Raw genomic sequence first — 21619 nt, 5'->3', positions numbered from 1 at the left:
GTTCCTCCGACCACTGCCAGGAACAGTTCTTAAGTGAGTCGCAAGGGTCTGATGAGAAGCACCCATTTGGTCCCCGGGACGATAGGGCCGTGCTGATAACCTGCTGCCCGTCTTCACTTTTCGGTTTTAACTTCAGAGGTGAGTGTCTCAGCGGAGTGGATGTTGACAGGGCCACGCCACTGGATGCTCAACGTTTCTTGTGTGCCCGCTCATCCTTTTCTGGGACAGGACTTGAGCACTTGCTCCCACCACGGTGCTGGCTCTCAGGGCAGATCCACGACTCTCAGGTGACAGACCAGTCCAACAGTCCCTCCCCAGATGGTGGGACACCCAGAGAAAGGTGCACTGGAAACTGGACACACGCTGAATGGCTCTGGAAAGTCCCCTCCATTGACACCTTCTGAGAACTTGGAGAAGACCAGTAACATGAGGGAAGTTCATGGGCCAACTGGGGTTCACTCTTCCTTTGTAATCCCAGAATCATGGGGTGAATTTTTGAGAATTGGAAAGAGGGAGAGTCTGGCTGATACAGAAATTCCAGCACTAGCAATCACCTGACCAACGTTGATGTCCTCTTTCAAGGTGAGCCTCATAGAGACATTACCTGAGGGACATCCCTGGTGGTCCAGGGGCTAACACTCTGCCTTGTAATGCAGGGGGTCCATGCCTGGTCAGGGAACCAGAACTAAAATTCCACACACCACAACTAAAAAAAGATCCCACGTGCAGAAACTAAAGATCTTTGCATGCCTCAGTGAAGACTGAAGATCCTGCGTGCTGCAACTTAGACCCAGTACAGCCAAATAAATAAATAATATTAAAAAATTGTTTTTAATAACAGCAAGTTAGGGCAACTGGAACTGAATCAGGTCTTGTGAGTCCAAGAAAGGTTTTGCTTCAGCTCTGAGGGGAGATGCAGGGAGAGATGGGACTAAGAACATAGTTTGATTGGGAACATATTTCTGTGCTGACCAGCGCAGCCCTGTTTTCTCCCTGCCAAAGGTCTCCCATGAAATTTACCTCCACTTTTGCTTCATCACCCCTGGGAACCTCTCCTGCCCTCCCCACCACCCTCTGCCTTTCACTGTCTTAGAATTCTGTGTTTGCCTTGGCCCCCTGCCTCAGGCTCCATCACTCCTGACTGCCTGGCTTCCCTGCTCCAAAACCCAGGCACTGGTTCACTTTCTCTGAAACCTATAAGGCTAGACCAATCCCAGCACCTTCAACTTCTCAGCTCCTGAGCCATCAGCCCAGGCCTCAGGCTGAGTCCCACGCATGTAGTTGGGGAAGCCTGATACTCTGGACCCTCCCAGGATCCCTTCCAAACCACACCTGAGCCACCCTTGAACCTAGGAATGAGCTTGATACATAAGAGGTGTCTGGATCTGGCATGATTTGTTGACCTTGCCTGTATGAGCTCAAAAATACCGCAGACTGGGAGGCTTAATCAATAGAAGTTTATTTCTCATGGTTCTAGAGGCCTGAGGTCAGGGTGCCAGCAGGGTGGGGTGAGGACCCTCTTCTGGGCTTGCTGATGGCTGCCTTCTTGCTGTCTCCTCACATGGCAAAGAGAGAGAAGGTGGTTGGGGGAGGACAGGCTCTCTGGTATCTCTTCTTGTGAAGGCACTAATCCTATTGCGGGGGCCCCACCCTCACGATGTTACCTCAGCTTAATCACCTCTCAAAAGCCCTCTTACCAAACACCGTCATATTGGGAGTTAGGGCTTTAACACATAAATTTGAAGGGGACACAATTCAGTCTATAGCACTGCTCCAAATTTGGAAGGTGTCCCAGCCATGCACAGGGTCAGGCCTGGACCAGGCCAGTAGGGGTATATGTGGGACCACTGGTTAAGAATCAGAGATTTGCAGCACTCTGCAAGCCATGAGTGGGTACTTAACAAGGGCTGGCTTCAGAGTCATAACCTCCCAGGTTCAACTGTTAGCCCTACTTCTTGACTGGGCATGTCTGTATCTATAAAGGGTAAAAGAAAAGAAAGAAAGAAAGTGAAGTCGCTCAGTCACGTCCGACTCTTTGCGATCCCATGGGCTGTAGTCTACCAGAAAAGAAAGAAAGAAAGTGAAGCTGCTCAGTCGTGTCCGACTCTTTGCGATCCCATGGACTGTAGTCTACCAGAAAAGAAAGAAAGAAAGTGAAGTCGCTCAGTCGTGTCCGACTCTTCGCGATCCCATGGACTGTAGTCTACCAGGCTCCTCTGTCCATGGGATTTTTCAGGCAAGAGTACTTGAGTGGGTTGCCATTTCCTTCTCTAGGGGATCTTCGTGACCCAGGGATCGAACCCAGGTCTCCTGCATTGCAGGCAGATGCTTTACCCTCTGAGCCACCATGGAAGCCCCATAAAGGGTAAAGTGGAAATAATAACAGTATCTCCCTTGCAAGGCTGGGGGAATATGTCCTGAGATAATACATAGAAGGCTTTTAGAACAGTGCCTGGTACTGACCAAATGCCAGGTAAATGTTCACTTTTTCAGGGTCTTCTGTGTTTTGTTAGATACTGTTAGTCACTCTTAGTCATAAGAGTTTAAAAGTGGGATTACGTTACCTTCCCATTTCAGAGAAGATGGGGGCCAAACAGATCTCGGAATCATTTTTTTAAAATAATTTAATATATTGATTTTTTGGCTGTGCTGGGTCTTCGTTGCTGCACGGACTTTTCTCTGGCTGTGGCGAGTGGGGGCTGCTGCAGGCCTGCTCTCTCGCTGTGGTGCTCAGGCTTCTCACTGCGGTGGGTTTTCCTGTTGCAGAGCATGGGCTCCAGAGCACAGGCTCAGTACTTGTGGTGCATGAGCTTAGTTGCTCCTTGGCATGTGGGATCTTCCTGGATCAGGGATTGAACCTGTGTCTCCTGCATTGGCAGGCAGATTTTTTTTTACCACTCAGCCACCAGGGAAGCCCTTGGAATTCTTGAATGAGAATCTTAGTGTGATTCCAGAGCTGGTTTAGAATGACCAGGGCTTATATAAGTGTTAAGAAGCCTAGCCAAAGGCATGGACTCTCCCCAGGTAGACAGAACAGATGAAAGACTGTATGTGAAGCTTGGGGCAATGATTCGGTTCAGAATTGATCGTTAACTAAATTCTGAGCCATCTCTGAGTTCCAGTGTTACTCAGGCCTAGGGTGCTCCCGCAAGACCCTTGTCCTTGCTCTTTCTTCTTCTGGAATGTTCTCTCCCCAGATAACCCTGTGGCTAGTTCTCTTACTGCCTTCAGGTCTCAATCACCTGAGACCTTCTCTGACCCGCCATCTAAAATAGCACCACCTGCCCCCAGCATGTCCTGCCTTCCTTGTCTTGCTTCAGTCTTCACGTGGCACATGATGTAATGTGTGTCGTGTGGGCACACGCACACACACACACTTATCCGCTTTGCATAGGTGTGATAGGCACACAGTGCGCTCCTCACATTTGAAGTGTTGAGTTTGGTGCGCTCTGACACGCGCACACAGCCGTGGCACCATCACCACTGTCAAGAGAATGGACATGTTTAGTCTCCTAAGGGACCTCTCTGTGCCCCTCTGCACCCCCACTTTCTGGCTCTCTTTGTGCCCCCCCCCACCATCCTCACACAACAAGCTTTTGGTCCCTGGAGACTCTCTTAATCTTTTCTAGAATTTTTATAATTAAATGAGATCGTGGAGCATGTACTCTTTTGTATCTGGCTTCTTTCATGCCACGTAATTATTTCAAGAATCATCCGTGTTGTTTGGTGTATCAGTGGTTCCCTCCTTTTTTGGCTGAGCAAAAAAGGAGGTTTTTGGTTTCTGAGTTTCATAGTTTGGATCTCCCAGAATTTGTTATCTTATACTTGGACACGGGTTATTTCCAGTCCTGACATGTATTTATTTATATTTTTGTTTGTCATAGTTTTCCCCCAGCTTGAAGGTAGGTTCCACGGCAGCAGAAACTTGTCCGATCTGTTCCCTGCTGTACCCCCAGCACCCGGGACAGTGAGCTCTGTGGGATGAATTACACAATGCATATGGTGCATTTGTTATGTTCTTTACTGAATCTTCATCTGAGGGGAGGGGAAAGAGCTGATGGCATGTGGGATGCACCACCCCTAAATATGATACCTTGGCATATGAAAGATCATAAGTTGAAGGAATTTTTAAAAAATGGAAGAAGCAGAGAGATCATTCTGACCTTCCCCCGTCACCGTTCTTCCCAGAAAGAGGTCCTATTAATAAAACTCCCCGTGAAAGGTGCATTCCCTGTGCCCAGAGGAGGGAAGGCCTTCTCATCACCAGAAACGGGGAAACTGGGGCAAGAGCTCTGTACAAACAAACCTCGTGAAAGTCACACGTATCTCCCCGTGGCCTCCTCACCACTTACTGCCCACAGCGCACACCTTCTGTCTTGTCAGGCCTTCGCACAAATTTATCATTTCTGTGTCTACACAGTATAAACGCTTCTTGTTCTGGTCACTTCTCTGAGTCTTCGCTCTTTGGTGAAGGCTCCATGTGCATGTACGAGTTAAGTAAACTTTGCATGTGTTTCTCCTGTTCCTCTGTCTTTGTCAGTCAATTTTTTCTCCCCACAGAGCCATGCTCTGGACAGCCTTCTGAGTTTCGGGGGAAGGATTTGAATCATGGTGGCTTCTTGGTGGTCAGCCTGCCGGTCCTTCAGGGGCTGTGCTGTTTAAGGGGGTATGAAGATAGGGACTGTTAAGAGGCCTCCTGCGGGAGCCATAGGACCAGGCCACCACGCCAGTGGCTCTGGTCACCCACTAAGCTGTGGGAGCTTCCGGTCCCTCTGTGGCCGCACTTCTCTGGCTTTGTCATCCCCGGTTCCCTGGACCGCTGCCCCAGCTGTGGGATGCTTCTTCCTTGCCACTCCTGCCTACTGCTCCCCCAGCGAGGGGCTGCTCCCCCGGGCACTGTGCCAACTCCCCACTTTCCTGTCTGCTGCCAGCTGCCGGGCTGGCTCCCCCAGCAGGCACCAGGTGATATGGGAGCAAGGCAGATGGGCCAGGGAAGAGGACCAAGGGGGAGGCAGCTGGCACCATGGCTCTGACAAGAGAGCAGCAGGCAAAGAGAAGCAATCGCATTGTGAACAGTTCCTTCCCTGACCACAGTCTCCTAGGCTGCTTTTGAGAGAGAAGTTCTCGGGTCTGTTTTTGCAGTATTTCCTCCTGCCTGGGTCGAGCAACTAGTTTTTTAAAAAAGCGAAACCAACTCAGTCATAAAAAGGAATGAAATTGGGTCAATGATAGTGATGTGGATGAACCTAGAGTCTGTCATACAGAGTGAAAAAAGTCAGAAAAAGAAAAACAAATACCGTATATAAATGCATATGCATGGAATCTAGAAAAATGGTCCTGATGAACTACCTGCAGGGTAGGAATAGAGATGCAGACACAGAGAAGGAACTTGTGGACACAGTTGGGGGAAGGAGAGGGTGGGAGGAACTGGGAGATTAGGATTGACATGTATACACTCGTTGTTCAGTTGTCAAGTCATGTCCGACTCTTTTGCAACCCCGTGGACGGTAGCCCACCAGGCTCATCTGTTCACAGGATTCTCCAGGCAGGAATACTGGAGTGGGTTGCCATTTCCTTCTCCGGGGAATCTTGCTGACCCAGGGGTAGAACCCATGTCTCCTGCGTTGGCAGGCAGGTTCATTACCTCTGGGCCACCAGGGAAGCCCATGGGTAAAAGAGCCAGCTGGTGGGAAGCTGCTGTAAGCACAGGGAGCTCAGCCTGCTGCTCTGTGACGACCTAGAGGGGTGGGCGGGAGGCTCCAGAGAGAGAGGATGTATTTACACTTACAGCTGATTCATGTTGTTGTACAGCAGAAGCTATCACCACATTGTAAACCAATTATACTCCAATTAAAAAAAATAAATGAAATGAACAACAAAAAAGGCAAAACCAATTTAAACAGCCAGTAAATTTCACAGGGGCATTTGCTCGGCATTTCCTACAAACTCAGCTCAAATGGAGGTGCCAGTCAAGTGACAGCTGATATTTTTCTGAGGGTTTAATAAAGGGACATTCGCTTTTCATAGACGTGATGGAGTCGTAGAGCTGGAAGCGACTCCAAGGCCTTGTCTTTCAAAGTTGATTTTCCCTGGGAGCTCGTTAGAATATCAGAGTCCCAGACCCTGGCCTGGCAAATCAGATGCTGCCTTTTAACGAGATCCTGGGTGATTAATGTGTGAGAGGCCCTGTTCTATGGATTATCTGGCCCCTGGCTATACCTTACCCCTAGAGAACTCTTGAAAAATATTGATACTTAGGTGATACTCCCAAGAAATGCTGATTTAATTGGTCAAATGCAACTGGTCCAATCCAGTTCCATTATAGACCCAAGACCCGGAGTGATGGTGGGACCCATCCAAGTTCCTAACAACTGGTTAGGGCCAAAGCTAGGATTAGCCAAGAATGGTGTCCTGTCCCCCACTGCATCTCATTCTGCTAGGGCTGTTCTCCAAAACAAGTCTACTAACACACTTGCTGGAGTAGAGCTCAAAAAGAAGTGATTGTGAGGACTTCCTTTAAAAATAAGGATTCAGGCCGTTCCGACGTCGCAAGAGGCAGGCCACTTCCGGCGTAGCCATGGCGGCTAACGCTACCACTAACCCGTCGCAGCTGCTTCCTCTAGAGCTTGTGGACAAGTGTATAGGATCAAGAATTCACATTGTGATGAAGAGTGATAAGGAGATTGTTGGCACACTTCTGGGATTTGATGACTTTGTCAATATGGTATTGGAAGATGTCACTGAATTTGAAATCACACCAGAAGGAAGAAGAATTACTAAATTAGATCAAATTTTGCTAAATGGAAATAATATAACAATGCTGGTTCCTGGAGGAGAAGGACCTGAAGTATGAATGGATTTCCTTGACGTATGCTACGTTCTGTTTTGTTTTATAATGACAACAGAGTAGAATTTTTTTTTAACCTTTTAATATTTGTATTCTGTGAAGCAAAGTTTCCCGCTAAAGGGAAATGCTTTGAAGATGCATTGTAAATGCCCATTTTTGTAAGTTAATCATGGTTATATTGGGAAAAGAACAGTTTGTTCTTTGAAGACAAAAATAAACGTGTTTTTGTTAAAAAAAAAATAAATAAATAAAAATAAGGATTCACAGACATCCCTAAAAGTCCAGTGGTTAAGACTTCACCTTCCACTGTAGGGGTTGCAGGTTCGATCCCTGATCCAGCATCTTAAACCAAAATCATGGCCAAAACCACAAAACATTGGGGGGGGGGGAAGCAGAAGCAATATTGTACCAAATTCAATAAAGACTTAAAAAAAAAAAGGATTCATGGAAGGCCTATCTTATGCCTGGGATTGTCCAAGAGCTGGGGCTTCCCTGGTGGCTCAGATGGTGAAGAATGTGCTACCGTTGCAGGAGTTCCAGGTTTGATCCCTGGGTCCAGGAAGATCTTGCTTTTCTTTTCTTTGTTTAAATTTTCCTAAGCACTGTTTTTATTTGTAGAGAGTTCTAACCACTTCAGAGGCAGGAGGAGAAAGGGTTTTTTTCTTTTTTCCCCAAACCAAGGGCCTCTGTAACGCTGTCTGCCCTGACAAGCACACATGCCAGCGGCATGGCTGTGAAGTGACTACAGTGTTTAATCTCTCGCTGCTGGGATAACAAGGTGATGTCAGTCTCTGCTTCTGTAAGAATCCTGAATTTAGGATTTTTGACTGTCACTACTCCAACTTCTATTTCTGAAGGTTTGAAATTAACTGACAGCAGACAGGCATAAAATCGCAGTTTCCACTGTCCATTCAAATGTCCCATTCATATGTTTTCTTCACTATTTTCTCCCAAGGAAGCTGGTTGACCCCTTTTGCTTCACTCCTACTGCAGTGGCTTTAACCCATGGTAGCAGCAGTCCAGTACTCTTGCCTGGAAAATCCCATGGACGGAGGAGCCTGGTAGGTTGCAGTCCATGGGGTCGCTAAGAGTCGGACGCGATTGGGCAACTTCCCTTTCACTTTTCACTTTCATGCATTGGAGAAGGAAATGGCAACCCACTCCAGCATTCTTGCCTGGAGGATCCCAGGGACTGGGGAGCCTGGTGGGCTGCCGTCTATGGGGTTGCACAGAGTCGGACACAACTGAAGCGACTTAGCAGCAGCAGCAGCAAAGCCCGTGATCTCATGGAATAGAGTCAAGAGAGAGGGAGTCACACGTTAGACACACCAACAAAACTGGTCCACGGTGGTCTTGGAGAAGGAGGCAGGAAGCCGCTAGCTTCTGGATCCATCTGACACAACTGGATATTTTGCTGTTTGACCGGATGCTAGGAGGGAGTGCAGGACCAACCCCAGGGTGCATGGCCCCAATAACTGGGAGAACAGAACTGCACATTTTTGTGAGACGGAAAGCAGGTTTGGATGAGAAAAATCCAGGTTTGTCTTGGAGCATGCTGGGTGTTTAAATGAAATAACAGTGTTAGTCCTTCAGAATTCTAAGCTAACTGACTTCTGTGAAAGAGCACTGGGTCCTCCGAGCCAGGGTCCAGGGTTGCCTGGTTTTCTGTCCTGCTCTCAAGAGGCCATGTCTTTCATAGATGGATTTGCAATTTAATCTAGAAGTCTTGCTGTTGTCACCATGTCCTTTGAGATTTCCGGAGACGTTCTGGGACACTGTGCCAGCTTGGTGGCCTGTCGGTGAGGCCGGTGGTGATGGTTTCCAGCTACCCTTGAATTTTCTTTTGAGAAGAGGGGTCTGTTGTCTGTTCACTAAGCCTGTTGGGAGTAAGGCCATGAGATGGTGTCCTTTCTGAAACCAGTGTGCTCATGTCTTGTTCACAGAATATCTGGTTGGTCTGCATTTGATCCTAGAGGTTCAAAAAGCTGCCACATGCTCAGCACTTTTGTGCCAAATGAGAGCCAGGAAGCCACCCCCTGACATGCCCGGGCCTAGCCCTAACCCTCCTCTGCCGTCCACTGAGCCATTCCCCCACCTGCTTCACCAGGTCCCCAAGCTGATGTTCTGTTAGCTCAGTGCCTGCTGAGCCTCAGTCACCTAGGAGGCTGAAAAATGCCAGCAGCACAGCCCATCACTGAGATGCTGCTTAACTGGTTTTTTGTTTTGTTTTGTTTTGGTGGGGCCCTGGCACTGGTAATATTTTCCGCTCTTTCAAACAGGTTTTATTTTTTAGAGCACTGTTAGGTTCACAGCAAAATGGAGCCGAAAGCAGTTTCCATACCGCCCCCCGCCTCCAGTGCACCCTCTCCACATTCTGCATCCCCTCCCAAGAGCAGGGCGTTTGTCACAACTGGTGAGACTCTCGGACACACCGTTACCAGCCCAAGTCTGCAGTTTGCATCAGAGCTCACGCTCTCTCTCTCGATGTTGTACATCCCATGGGTTTGGGAAAATGCCTGATGACACCTGCCCACCAATATCGCATCCTGCAGAATGGTCTCCCTGCCCTAAGACTCCTCTGGCACTGGCAGTTTTTATAAAGCACTGCAGGAGATTCCAGGGCAGGGCTGAGAACCACCGATTTAGAGCTTTGTGTGTCCCGGGCCCTGCTTTAAGCCCTTTCCAGGAATTAGCTCCGTAACCTCATGTCAGCCCCGGTGCAGATCCAGTGATTGTCCACCATCACACGGCGGACGGACGGCGTGTGAACCCAGGCGGGCTGGCCGCCAAGCCTGCCCCTACGCACAACACGCTGTACTCACTTTGCAGCCTGCCTCTCCCATCTGCTCAGAATTGCACCTGAATGGACAGAGACAGCAGACTTGCCCGGCAGTTCGCTCCTGAGCAGAGTTCCGTGCCTTCCAGCCCCCGACACCCACCCTTCAGGGCCTCCTCCCCACACGGCTCATCTCTTCGCTGACCCTCACCTGTGACCCGCTGGGTCTCGCTTCTATACATCTGCCTGGAGTGCCCGCCCCTCCTTCCTGTCCAGCCAAGTCTAATCCTCCCCACTGGGCTCAGGTTACCCGCTCCTGGCTCTGTTGCCCGAGATCCAAGCCACCCTGACCTCTCCCCTCCTGTCTGGCACAAGCACTCCCTGCCTCCACGGTGCCTTTGAGAATTCGATGACTCTGAAGTTTGCAAATCATGTCCTGCTCCCTGTTTAATACCTGAGAGTTATCTCTTGGCCAAACTGCTAGCTCCCCCAGGGAAGGAAGCAGGTCTCATGCCATCCATGTTCCGTCTCCTTTTTCAAGTGCCATGCCTTGTGCCGGGTGTATGTGCTTGTAGGTCGAACAGGACTTAGGGGAGGATGGGATGTTCCTGCTTAGCTGGAGGCCTCAGGAGAGCGGGGCCTCTCAGCCTCACCCTGGTACCCTGTGCAACATGGTGAGCCTCTCACAGAACAATTTCCACTCCTCCCGAAATGAGCACTCTCATCTGCTTCCCGAAGAACTGGAGCTTGAGGTCCAAACCCCTCAGTCTGGGATGCAAAGTCATTCATGATGTGGACTCCACCTCCTGGTCAGTAACTCCTCCTGCTCCTAACTGGCCTGGGTCAGCCCCACCTTCTGCCTGCGTGTGTGCGTGTACGCGCGCGCGTGTGTGTGTGCATATACGTATGTGTTGTATGTGTGTGTACATGCTCAGTTGTGTCCGACTCTTTGCAACCCCGTGGACTGTAGCCCGTCAGGCTCCTCTGTCCGTGGGGTTTTCCAGGCAAGAATACTGGGGTGGGCTGCCATGTCCTATTCCAGAGGATCTTTCCAGCCCCCGTGTCTCCTGTGCCTCCTGCATTGGCAGGCGGATTCTTTAGCACTGTGCCACCTGGGAAGCCCCGTCCCCTGCCTTCTTTGGGTCAAGAGCAGCAGAGAGCCAGTGGCCCTGGGAGAGGGGGAAATGCAGGTTCCAGGGGCCAGCTCTGTAATAGTGAGCACAAGAGGGGACAGGGGCAGACGGTCCCTGGAGCAGCACAAACCAAAGCCCCCTTCATCTCTCCAGATGTCTGGTTCAGCACATCTGTTGGATAAGTAACTAGATAAATCGGTGCATGTACAAGGAATCTCTTTGTCAATTTTAAAATACATCTAGCTTCTTGCAGAAAATATCAAGAAATTCCATGTGTCTGTAGTGTTAGAATTCTTCCATCTCTGTAATGAACGTAGCTTTGGGGCATGGAAAGGAAACGCAAGCCTTACTTACTCCTTTAGTTATTCTGAGTAAGTCAGTTTATAAAATGGACAATAGCAGTTAGGCAAGTCATAAAATACAGACACTTAGTGTCAGAAAATATTATGACCTTCACCCTGTGCTCTGACTGCGGGAAGGACAAGGATGTCATCATGTAAGTATGCACTGAGCCCAGCCTCCCCCCACTGTTGCACAGGCAGGCTCAGGGAGGGGCCGGGGAGACAGCTCGTTCCCAGATCTTGTTTTCTTCCACTGGAACATGGAATGAGTAATAGAATCATATCTGAAATTCAGAGAGGGTTCCAAATCTTACCTCTAGCCAACAGTTTCAGCTTCTTCTCCTACCAGCTCTGCCTTCAGGGCACCTGGCCACATCTCACAGTTTGAGTTTCAGCATTTTTAATGATGGTGAGAGCATTTTGGGGGAGCGGGCAAATGACATCCAGGAGACAGAAGGAAAGGAGCAGCAACAGGAGCGGGCTCATCTGCTTCGCATTCCACACAGATGCAACTTATCTTATTTGTGCCACTGTGGTCATGAATAAGGGCTTCCCAGGTGGCTGAGTGGTGAAGAATCTGCCGGCAATGCAGGAGACCTAAGAGACCCGGGTTCGATCCCTGGGTGGGAGAGATCCCCTGGAGAGGAAAATGGCAATCCACTCCAGTATTCTTGCCTGGAAAATCCCATGGACAGAGGAGCCTGGTGGGTTACAATCCATGGGATCGCAAAAGAGTTGGGTATGACTTAGCGACTAAACAACAATAATAACAACAATCATGAAAAGATAAATGTATGAAATAATGCATTTGAAAGCACGACACCCTTCGGGGATGATGAGAATCATGGTGACAGAAGTGGAGGGATTTAAAAGTGCATCCGTTTGGATTGGTCTATTGCACCAACGGCTAAAGAAAAAAATGACTCCATGTCTTTTATTGGACTTGATACATTCTGTTCCCCAGCTCCTTGTCTTCATGGTCTTATTTGATAACATCACTAGTCCTGTGGATCCTTTTCCTGGGTTCTTAGTTCTTACTCACATTTATGACACTTGTTCACAGGACACAAAACCATCCCAAGGAACTTCTAGAATTCGCGCTATCCCCAGCCTCCTGCCCCCCACCCCCACCCACAGCGCCAGCATCAATGGTAACCAACCTCCTCCTTCCCAATCCAACACATCGGTTTGCCTATTGTTTGCCGTAGTTGTTATCCCCTGCTGCAGGCAACCGTGATGTGAAACTATTGGCTCTGAAATTTTTGGACAAAAATGCTCTCAGGAAAAATATTGTTCATATTGACTGAGCTCTGTCACATAAAGACAGTCTTGTGGGTGAGGTCGTCCAGGTCAGCACCAGACGGGTCATAATACTGATTCCCTGGGAAGGGGGCTTCAGGAACAGGGGCTTCCCACCCTGTTCTTTCTCCTTTAGTGGTTACTGGGCTGCAGATTTTCACTGACTGTGGGCTCTTGGTTCTTGAGACTACCATGCAACTGGGGATAGGGGAGAGGGCTAGGGTGAATTAAATTGCAAAAAACTCACTCTTCTTGCTGGGAGTCAGCCATTTTTCTTGAACAAATGCTACCTGCTTTGCCCTTGACTGGTGTTGAGAGCTCTGAAAAAGTTGATTCAGACAAATGCTGCCTTCTCGTTGTAAAGGAGGAAACTTTTAGGGGTCCTTTATGTCACAGTTTTTGCTGATGCTTTTCATCTTCTACTTCATGCCGTTTAGCACAGAATTGACTCACATTGTTATAAGTGAATATTCATATTATTTCCTTAATTTAGAAGTTTGGAAAACTTGTATCTCTTTATAAGCTTGATAGTTTCCCAATACTTCAAGGCTGTTCTGACAAGGGTAAGAGTAATATTAATGAATGTAATTCTTAAAAATATTGTATATTGAACCATATTAATATTAGGAAGATCTCATGAACCAAGTTTTTCCAAATGACCAATATACGCTACAAAATCACATATGGGTTAAAGATCCATGTAAAATGCAGTGCAGACCAACAGATTCTGTGTCACATGTATGAAAAATTAATTGATCATGTTTTGGATTCCACATTGCAACTAATCTTTGTGTGGTATCAAAGAGGTTATCTGAAACCAGATTAAATAGACCATTAAAATGCTGGTTCCTTTTCCAACAACGTATCTGTGTGAGGCCAGATTTTCTTCATATACTTCAACCCAAACACTGTAGTGCATCCCATTGAAAACAGAAGCAGATACAAAAAATCCAGCCGTCTTCTATTAAGCCACAAGCTACATGAAAAAAATGTAAAGCAATACCACTCTTCCAGTGTTCAAGAGCTGGACACGACTGAAGCAACTTAGCATGCACAATGTTACTTTGTTTTGCAAAAAAAAAAAAAAATGTTTTTTTCCTCTCTGGTGCTGTCCTGGTATTTTTCATAAAAATATGTCATTTATGCAAACTTGTAATAAGGCAATTTTTGTTCTTTTTGAAGGAATAAACAAATGTTTTCAATTTTTCCATAACTTTAATATGGTCAACATTGGTGGATATTACCCCTATAAACAAACGTCTGTTGAATCCTCGATTATTTTTGAGCGTTTAAAGGGTCCTGCTGCCAAAATGTTTGAGAACCTTTGGTTTAAACCAAATAGTTCAAGCTCAGAAGAAGCCCCATTTACTTAAGGTCTCATGCATCCCTTTTTCTCTAATATGGAAGTGATTCATTTAGAAAGAACCTAAGAGTATTCAGGCAAGATTTTCACAGCAAGGTGGAGGAAGGCTGCTGTCTTCTTCAGCCGAAAGGAGAGGTATGCAGGTATGCAAGGAGAGCGCAATTAATTGTTCAGGGAATTTCTTCCCGAATGGTTTTGAATTCCTGTCAAATCACCATGGGGCCCACAGGCAGGCCACTCTGCCAGCACTTCACCAAGATTCTAAACCCCAACCTTGTGTTCATGCCATTTCAACGGCTACCACCGAGGTCCCTGCTTTGAATTCCCTTTGCCCTTCTGGAATGCACCATGCAACTTGGCACAGAACTGACTGTAAGCGCCTCTGAGAAGCTTACAACACCTCTCCGGGAGATTTTTAGTCATTTCAGGGCTGGACATGATATCTCCCCCATCTCTTTTTTTTAATTTGGAAAATTTTATTTATTCATTTGGCCACACTGAGCAGCATGTGGGATCTTAATTCCCCAACCAGGGATTGAACCTGAGCCCCCTGCGTTGGAAGCTTGGAGTTTTAACCACTGGACCTACGGGGGAAGTCCCTCCTTGACTCCCCGTCAGCTCTTACCGTTATATTGGTTCACACTCTTGTCGTCAGTTTACCCATGAAGATGCAAACTCAGAAAAGAAACCCTTTACTTGCAGATGTGATCTTTCTCTGCACCCTGTCATTTCCCTCCTCTGTATGTGCACTTTCTAACAGGACACACAGAGCCAGGCATAAGAGTCAGAGACTCTGGTTTCCTCTCTAAGCTCTGCCACTTACCAACTTTGTCACTTTGGGGGAAATGACTCCTTTGAGCCTTAGTTTTGCGGACAGGGAGCAGCCAGCATACTGTTTAATAGAGGAGGCATTCAACAAGGCTGGGTTTCTTGCCGGATTTTCTCCACCTCCTCGTTAGGATGCTGAGAAATAATTATCTAGGACATGCCAACCGCAAACCATAACTCTCTCAAAGGCACTCATTAGACAGTGAGAAGTTAATTATACTTAATCCAGTTCCTCTTCCTCTTTAATGTACTCAGGATGACTTGTAAAATCTTATATCAGCTAAAACACATGTTCCATAAAATCTGACATTACTAAATCATAACATTCCCATATCTGTTAATTTCATCATTCAGAAATTAAATGCACAGAATCCATTGATTTTTGCCATATTTTTCTAACATTTGTTGTGTTTTCCCTTCTTGAGTTTTGTGCATCGCCTCTGTTCTCTCCTTTATTCCTTTCTTACCTGTCCTTTGTGCCTCTCAGGCTCATTTTTTCCTCTTCCTTTCTCTTCTTCCTACGTGAATCATAGTACCTTCAGGGTAGCTGGTTCGTTCAGCAGATGGATCATGGCCTGGATAGAAGAGGAAATCAGAATTACTTGGGATTTCCCAGAAGCCCCTGGGGGCTGTTTTATACTCTGTTTACGCTCTCTTGTGTGCATGCTCAGTAGCTTCAATCCTGACTCTTTTCGACCTTATGGACTGAGGCCCGCCAGGCTCCTCTCCGTGGGATTCTCCAGGCAAGAATACCTAGAGTGGGTTGCCATGCCCTCCTCCAGGGGATCTTTCCGACTCAGGGATTGAACCTGAGTCTCTTGGATCTCCTGCATTGCAGGTGGATTCTTTACCACTGAACCACTGGGGAAGCCCCATTTAAGCTCTCAACTGAGGCCAAATCTCCAAGAACGCATCAGAAAGATGCATGAAGGGAATGACGTGGGCCATGTGAAATGCTCCTCTCAGCTTCAATTGAAGAGACCTCAGCCTAACTAATAATGAGGATGAGGATGTCTTTGAGGGTAGGCCAAGGACAATTCGTAGCAGAATATGTTTGGGAACTTGAAAAGTAAATTCTTAGGCCCTCTACCCACAGATTCTTCTTTTTCAATATTTGTTTATTTATTTACTGTGCTGGGCTTCCACTGTGGTGTGCAGGAGCTTTACTTGGCATGTGGAAACTAGTTCCCCAGGAAGGGATCAAACCCTCACCCCCTGCATGGGGGAGTGTACAGTTTTAGCCGTTGTTCCCCAGGGAAGTCCCTAGCCACAGATTCTGATTCAAGAATTTGAATCTGATGTAAGATTTTACAAGTCATCCTGATAGTTTCTGCAGACTTCTTAAGAACCAGAGAAAACCTGGTCTTAGTGCTGCCCCATCCTTTTTTTAAAAAAGTTATTTATTTGTGCCAGATCTTAGTTGCAGCACGTGGAATCTTTGATCTTTGTTGCAGCGTATGACCCTGACCAGGGATTGAACCCAGGCCCCCTATATTGAGACCACAAAGTCTTAGCCACTTGACCACCAGGGAAGTCTCCCCTCCCCTTTTTAAATGGAGTTCTATTTGACACTGAACACCATGTAAGTTGAAGGTGTGCAATGTATTGATCTGACACCTTTATATTATAATATGACTGCCATAGCAATGTCAGCTAACACTCTTATCACATCATGTAATTATCATTTTATCACTTTCGCTTTCTTATAGAGTACATATGGCATAAAGTTTCTGCTTCACAAAGTCCTTTCACCCTGATTTTGTGATTTGAACCTCAGAATAATCTTGTGAAATAGACAGGAGCAGCTACTGATTCCCCCAGAAAGTTGCCCTAAATCTCATTCTCCCCGTGCTACTGGCCATGACAAATCCAGAGATTGGCTATGGGTCAGGTCTGGCCAACCTCGGGCACCTCGAGTGTCTTCTACTTGAGAATCAAGTTGCCAAAAAAACAAAGCATTAATGCAGTTGAAATTAGTTTGTGCTTTCTGAAGATGAGGCCTTTGTGAGTGGGTACCCAACAGTTGAAGGCTTATGAGCACATGTGAGGTCAGGAGACAAAGAGGGCCCTCCAGTGAGGAAGAGAGAGGATAAGGAAGACTGTGTCCCACGGCTGTAAACATCTAACACTGACCCTCCTGGGGGAGACATTTGTGCATCTCTTACACGTGTGAGTCACTAACAATCTGCCCATCACCTCTGAGCCTGAGCTAGACCCTCAGCTCCTGCTTTCTGAAGATGGATAGTACATAAAACACCAGCAGTGTTACGATGAGGTCAAATGAGATAAATAAAAGTGCAAATTCAAAAGCAGAAATAGGGACGTCCCTGGTGTTCCAGTGGCTAAGACTCGGTGCTCCCAGTGCAGGGGCCCAGGTTCGATCCCCGGTGGGGAAACTAGATCCCATGTGTGCACGCGTGCAGGTGTGCGTGCCGAGTCACTTAGTCGTGTCCGACTCTCTGCGACCCTATGGACTGCAGCCCGCCATCCCACATGCTGCAAGTAAAGATCCCTCATGTTGCAGCAAAGATCAAAGATCCTATGTGCCTTATCCAAGACCTGGCACTGCTAAGTATTAACAAACAAATAAAACTTAATATTAAAAAAGTAGAGCAGGTACAACACGTGTTTATTGAGACTGCAGAGCCTGGAGAAGTGTTCTAAGGGGAAAGGTCAGCAAAGCAAGTCAGGCTCCAGGTGCCATGTGGCTCCAGTCAAGAAAGGAAGGGGCCCCCAGCACCATCCTTTCTGGAGCAGGGAGAGCAGGCTTGGCGTGATCCAGGATTCGGTTTCTTCCCTGCTGAGCCAGAGCCAAACACTGGGCGGGTACTGGTCAGGATGGCATGTGGACATTGGTTTTCAGCCAGAGGGGTTCGTGGCTGTGGTTTAGACTTTATAGTCATGTTAAATTAAAGAGGAAAGGGCACTGTTCTTCATGCACATAGTTCTAGTATGGTGTTAGCTTTACAGCCTCCTGGCAAGAACCCTGTTTTCTTAGCATAGTCTTTAAAAGAATTACTGCTTACAGTAGCCCACTATAAGATTCAGAGTGCTTTAGTTTTTTGTGTACTATGCATTCCTTCAGAAAGTAATGCTGCTTCAAGTTTCTATAACATAACATGACTTAAAATAAAAGAGAGAAGAAGAAACTAGAAACTGTTTCCCCATTCATCTGAGTTATTCTCAGCATTTTCGATTTGGGGTAAGACTGTGAAAGTCTTAAGGGAAAATGCTGAGCATCTCAGCCCGTTGCCTCTGACCACAAACCCCTTCCCAGGGGGACCCCAGATCTTGAGTGTGCAGGAAAACCACGGTCATTGTGTGTGTGTGCCAGGATGCAAGGCATGTCGGCATGCAAACTTACGTGTCTCCTCTCTTCATCCTAGCTGTACCCAAAATGACACTGCTGTTTATCAAGTCTCTGCTCGGAACTGTTTTGGGATGATCTGCTGCTCTGCTTCCATTGAAGTGCAGTGCCCACCAGAGGACCAACCACTCTCTCCCAACCCAAAAGATGACGGGCACACAGGTTGGAAACACGACACGGAGACATATGAGCAGGAGAGCCCAAACCACACTGATGAGAAAGAGCATCCTTATAAGGAAGGAGAAGGTATCGCCTCGGGGCCTCCTACATCAGCTGACGCCCCCTCCTCCAAATCCAGCGGTGCTCATTCACTCCAGGTATCGGCCGACCGTGACCCTGGCGCGTCTGGCTCTGACAACCCCTTGGCGGTTAAAGACACGAGGCAAACGGAAGAGGCTGGTGGTGCTGCTAACACAGAGGGCGTTGCGGACGGGTTGCGTTTTCCTAGTTCAAGTGATGCTCCTGATAAACAAGATGTGTGTGGCCACAGGGCCGTGCATTCCGAAGTACCAAGGTTAACAGATGGTGCCTTAGACCCTGAGGGCCCTAACGAGGAAGCCTTGAACTCTAGTCACCAAAATGCCAGAGTCCAGAAGTACATCAGCTTCGGCCTGGCCCTGACACGGGCAGACTCGTCCGCTCCTCCAGGTACCAGGCCCGTCAGCCCCCCGGCTTCCAGCATAGACTCTGACAGTGACTATGAACTTTGCCCAGAGATAACCCTAACCTGCGCCGAGGAGTTTTCAGATGATGACCTGGAGTATCTGGAATGTTCCGACGTTATGACAGATTACTCTAATGCGATCTGGCAAAGGAACCTGCAGGGGACGGAGCGTGTTTTTTTATTAGAAAGCGATGACGAAGAGATGGAATTCAGTGAGTGTAGCCTGGGTGGGTGTGCGCGTTTCTTCGGTGAATTGGGTTGCAGGCCCCCGGTGTCGGATGACACGGGGCCCATGGATGCCACCGCTGGCCTCTGTGGTCATCACTCACCACCCCAAGAAGTGGGGGGAAGGAGCAGCCGGGCCTCCACGCACAGAGCCTCATCCTTGCAAGAGGGGATGCCCCTGCCCCTGGGACTTCAGCAGGATGGACCGGCTACGGTGACAGACCCGGGCAGGTATAAACCACCCGCTGCCTTGGAGGCTGCTGAAGACGGTTATCCAGGAATTCAAGGAGAAACCAGAGACAGCCACCAGGCCGGAAAGGAATTCTCTGGTGACAAGCTGCTAAACATGGATAAAGCGGTGGCAGGGACAGAGGGGAAGCACTTGTCTGGTGAGTCAGGACAGCCAGGGATGAGCCGGTGTCTGGAGACCAGGGCCGAGAGAAGAGTAGGGGGAAAAGACGGATGGAGCCAGCGGGGCTCTGAGAAACCTGCCAGGACGTGGCGACCGGGAATTAAGGGAAAAGCCAAGAGGCTGAATTCCAGCCTGGAAGAAAGGACGGCGGAAGCCTCCCTGGATCGCCTCTGTCCCAAGGGACCTGTTAAGCACCCACTAACCCCGAGTGACAAAAGAGTCAGCTCCCATGCCAGAGCAGAGGGGGCTGATCTGAAGCCCCAGTTGCCTGCAGGAGGCCCTGAGGTTCCAACCCAAGCAGAGCCAGAAGCGAAAACCCTGCAGGCTCCACCCGGCTTGCTCTCCAAGGAGGAGACCTTGCACTTCCAGAGAGAAGGGGTACGGGTTACCGACGTATTTGAAACGTGCAAGGTTTCAGGCTGGAGTGATCATCCTCAGGTAGGACTCCTCTTTCACAGTTTATCAGCTCAGATGTATTTGTGTGTGTGTGCGTGTGTGTATTTCCTTTCCCTCCACATTCACAATTGCTGTGCCACAGTGTACATCAAAATAATTCTCCCGGTACCACCAGGGGACTTGTGAATGACAGGGGCTGCTGCTGGGAAGGAAATCTGGTTTTGAAAAAAGGCCCAGATAAACCCTAAGCCATCCTAATTATAGCAAAAGACAGATAGAAGTGAGAGGCACTAATGGGATTCTGGACAGCTGGAAAAAGAAATCTGATATTTTGTCTACTGCATGGGTTTTATCAGGCAATGTCACTATTCAGAAAGTTTTCAAGCAAATGTTTTGGGTGTAGTCTTTAAAAGAAACCAAAACATTCTTTTTGGTGATTTTCCAGGACACTTTTGAAACTTAGTAAGTGCTGGCTTTTATCAGAATTCATAGAATGAATGAGAGATTTTGGTGTGTCTAAAAGATTTGCAGAATTTGCTTAATGATGCTGGAGAAAGCAGAGAAAGTAGACTTTGCTGTGCTCAAAAATCTAAGTAGATTTTTGAATGAATCTCTGTTTTATTTTTCTTAGACCACATAGTGTAAAAGAGGCAAAGAAAACACTGCAGGAATTAAAAAAAAAAGTTTTACCCTGTTACTGATTTCGGGGTATATTTGAAAGAGATGGAAAAATTAATATACTAAGGATGTTATGTGATATATGAATTTATTATATTTTTAAGTGTACAGGGTTTTAAGTGGGCTTTGAACTGATGCTGTATTATGGCCAAGATTTGATTTCTGTAAATACCCACGAAAAGTTATTTATCATTATTTTTACTCGGCCTCTGCTTTCCGTTCTCCCAACTCTGTAGTAGGAACCTAGTATTGTTTTTATAGAAGACTAGATAATACTCCAAAGAAAACTAAATATTCCCAACTGCATTCAGTTATTGAGTTCACTTTGGGAAAAAGTAAAAATTTAATGCACTGATGATTTCTAAAGGCCCACTCATAAAATAGCCAATCTGAAAAAATCTCCATATGTAAGGTAGTTTTTCTTCCCTGAGCAGATTCTTCTGTTCCACTGGCCAAATTAGCCATGTGAGGGCCACATTTACTCCACTCTTTTGCAGGAGTGCCAGCTTTACCCTATGTGGTTGTTTAACACAGCAGTGACCACAGACTCAGGCCCGAGATACATTTAAGGAGGGGTTTTGGCCAAAGAGTAATACAAAATTAAGCTGCAGCGTTCATTTCTCCATGTCAGTAGACACAGCATGTCCTTTTCTGCTCATAAACTACTCTGCCTTGCTCAGCTGGGTGCCTTTCCACAGCTGTTTGGCATCCACACCGAGCATTTCACTGGGCAAATTATTTCAGTTATTAAGCGCTGTGTGAAGGGGGAGGTGTTGCCCAGTGGCCTCCCAGAAGTCAGAGGAGGGGAAGGGGCTGTTGACAAGGCTAGTTTCAGACCCACTGCTGTACAAGGCAATTCCTAGCTCCCTCAGCTGCCCAGAGCTGAGAGGCATCGAAGGAGGGAGCCCCCTCTCTCATCCTCAGCTTGTGCTCTAAGCTCGATTCTGAGATGGAGAACTCTGGGGACCAGCAAGCTCTCTTGTTTCCTGGCAATGCAGCGAAATAAAACAGGCTGTCTCTGGGACCCTGTTGTCTCTATTGAACTTCTTAGGGCACTCTTGCTTACACACTCACACATTCATGAATGCACACCCACCTTGCACGCTCTCAACTCAAGGTCCCATCTGTGTTTTCAGGCATGACCAAGGCAATTATCTCAGAACGATGAATATGACTTTTCAGATAGCTTGCACTCTGCGGGTGGAGGGACCATTTTTCACTTTGCTGTTCTCTGTAGCAGAGCCAGTCTCTCACTCAAGTGTCAACATGAGTAGAAGCTGTATATTCAAA

The 21619-nt window shown here is 47.5% G+C and overlaps 2 protein-coding genes and 1 long non-coding RNA gene across 9 annotated transcripts in view; 2 read left to right on the top strand and 1 right to left on the bottom strand.

The window, feature by feature from the left end:
* Positions 1-18039, bottom strand: part of LOC133237794 (uncharacterized) — a 49315-nt gene extending 31276 nt beyond the window's left edge. For all 3 annotated transcript variants that reach the window (XR_009733362.1, XR_009733361.1, XR_009733363.1), the window contains exons 1-2: positions 17952-18039; positions 15055-15162 (exon numbers count right to left, since the gene is read on the bottom strand). This is a non-coding gene — a long non-coding RNA (uncharacterized LOC133237794). The remainder of the gene's footprint in view (positions 1-15054; positions 15163-17951) is intronic.
* The window catches only part of ALPK2 (alpha kinase 2), a 132703-nt gene that overhangs the window by 29384 nt on the left and 81700 nt on the right, over positions 1-21619 (top strand). For all 5 annotated transcript variants that reach the window (XR_009733360.1, XM_061400328.1, XM_061400329.1 and 2 more), the window contains exon 4: positions 17974-19693. Coding sequence is in view for 4 of the 5 variants with exons in the window: in XM_061400328.1 (XP_061256312.1) it covers positions 17974-19693 (1720 nt within the window). In the remaining variant the exon portion in view is untranslated. The remainder of the gene's footprint in view (positions 1-17973; positions 19694-21619) is intronic.
* LOC133237793 (U6 snRNA-associated Sm-like protein LSm5) lies at positions 6548-7090 on the top strand. The gene has a single exon (XM_061400332.1). The coding sequence runs from the start codon at positions 6578-6580 to the stop codon at positions 6851-6853; it is 276 nt and encodes a 91-aa protein (XP_061256316.1). The 5' UTR covers positions 6548-6577; the 3' UTR covers positions 6854-7090.

The sequence above is a fragment of the Bos javanicus genome, chromosome 24 (genome assembly GCF_032452875.1).
Source record: "Bos javanicus breed banteng chromosome 24, ARS-OSU_banteng_1.0, whole genome shotgun sequence".
Classification (NCBI taxonomy): domain Eukaryota; kingdom Metazoa; phylum Chordata; class Mammalia; order Artiodactyla; family Bovidae; genus Bos; species Bos javanicus.
This window is presented reverse-complemented; position numbering and strand designations above follow the sequence as displayed.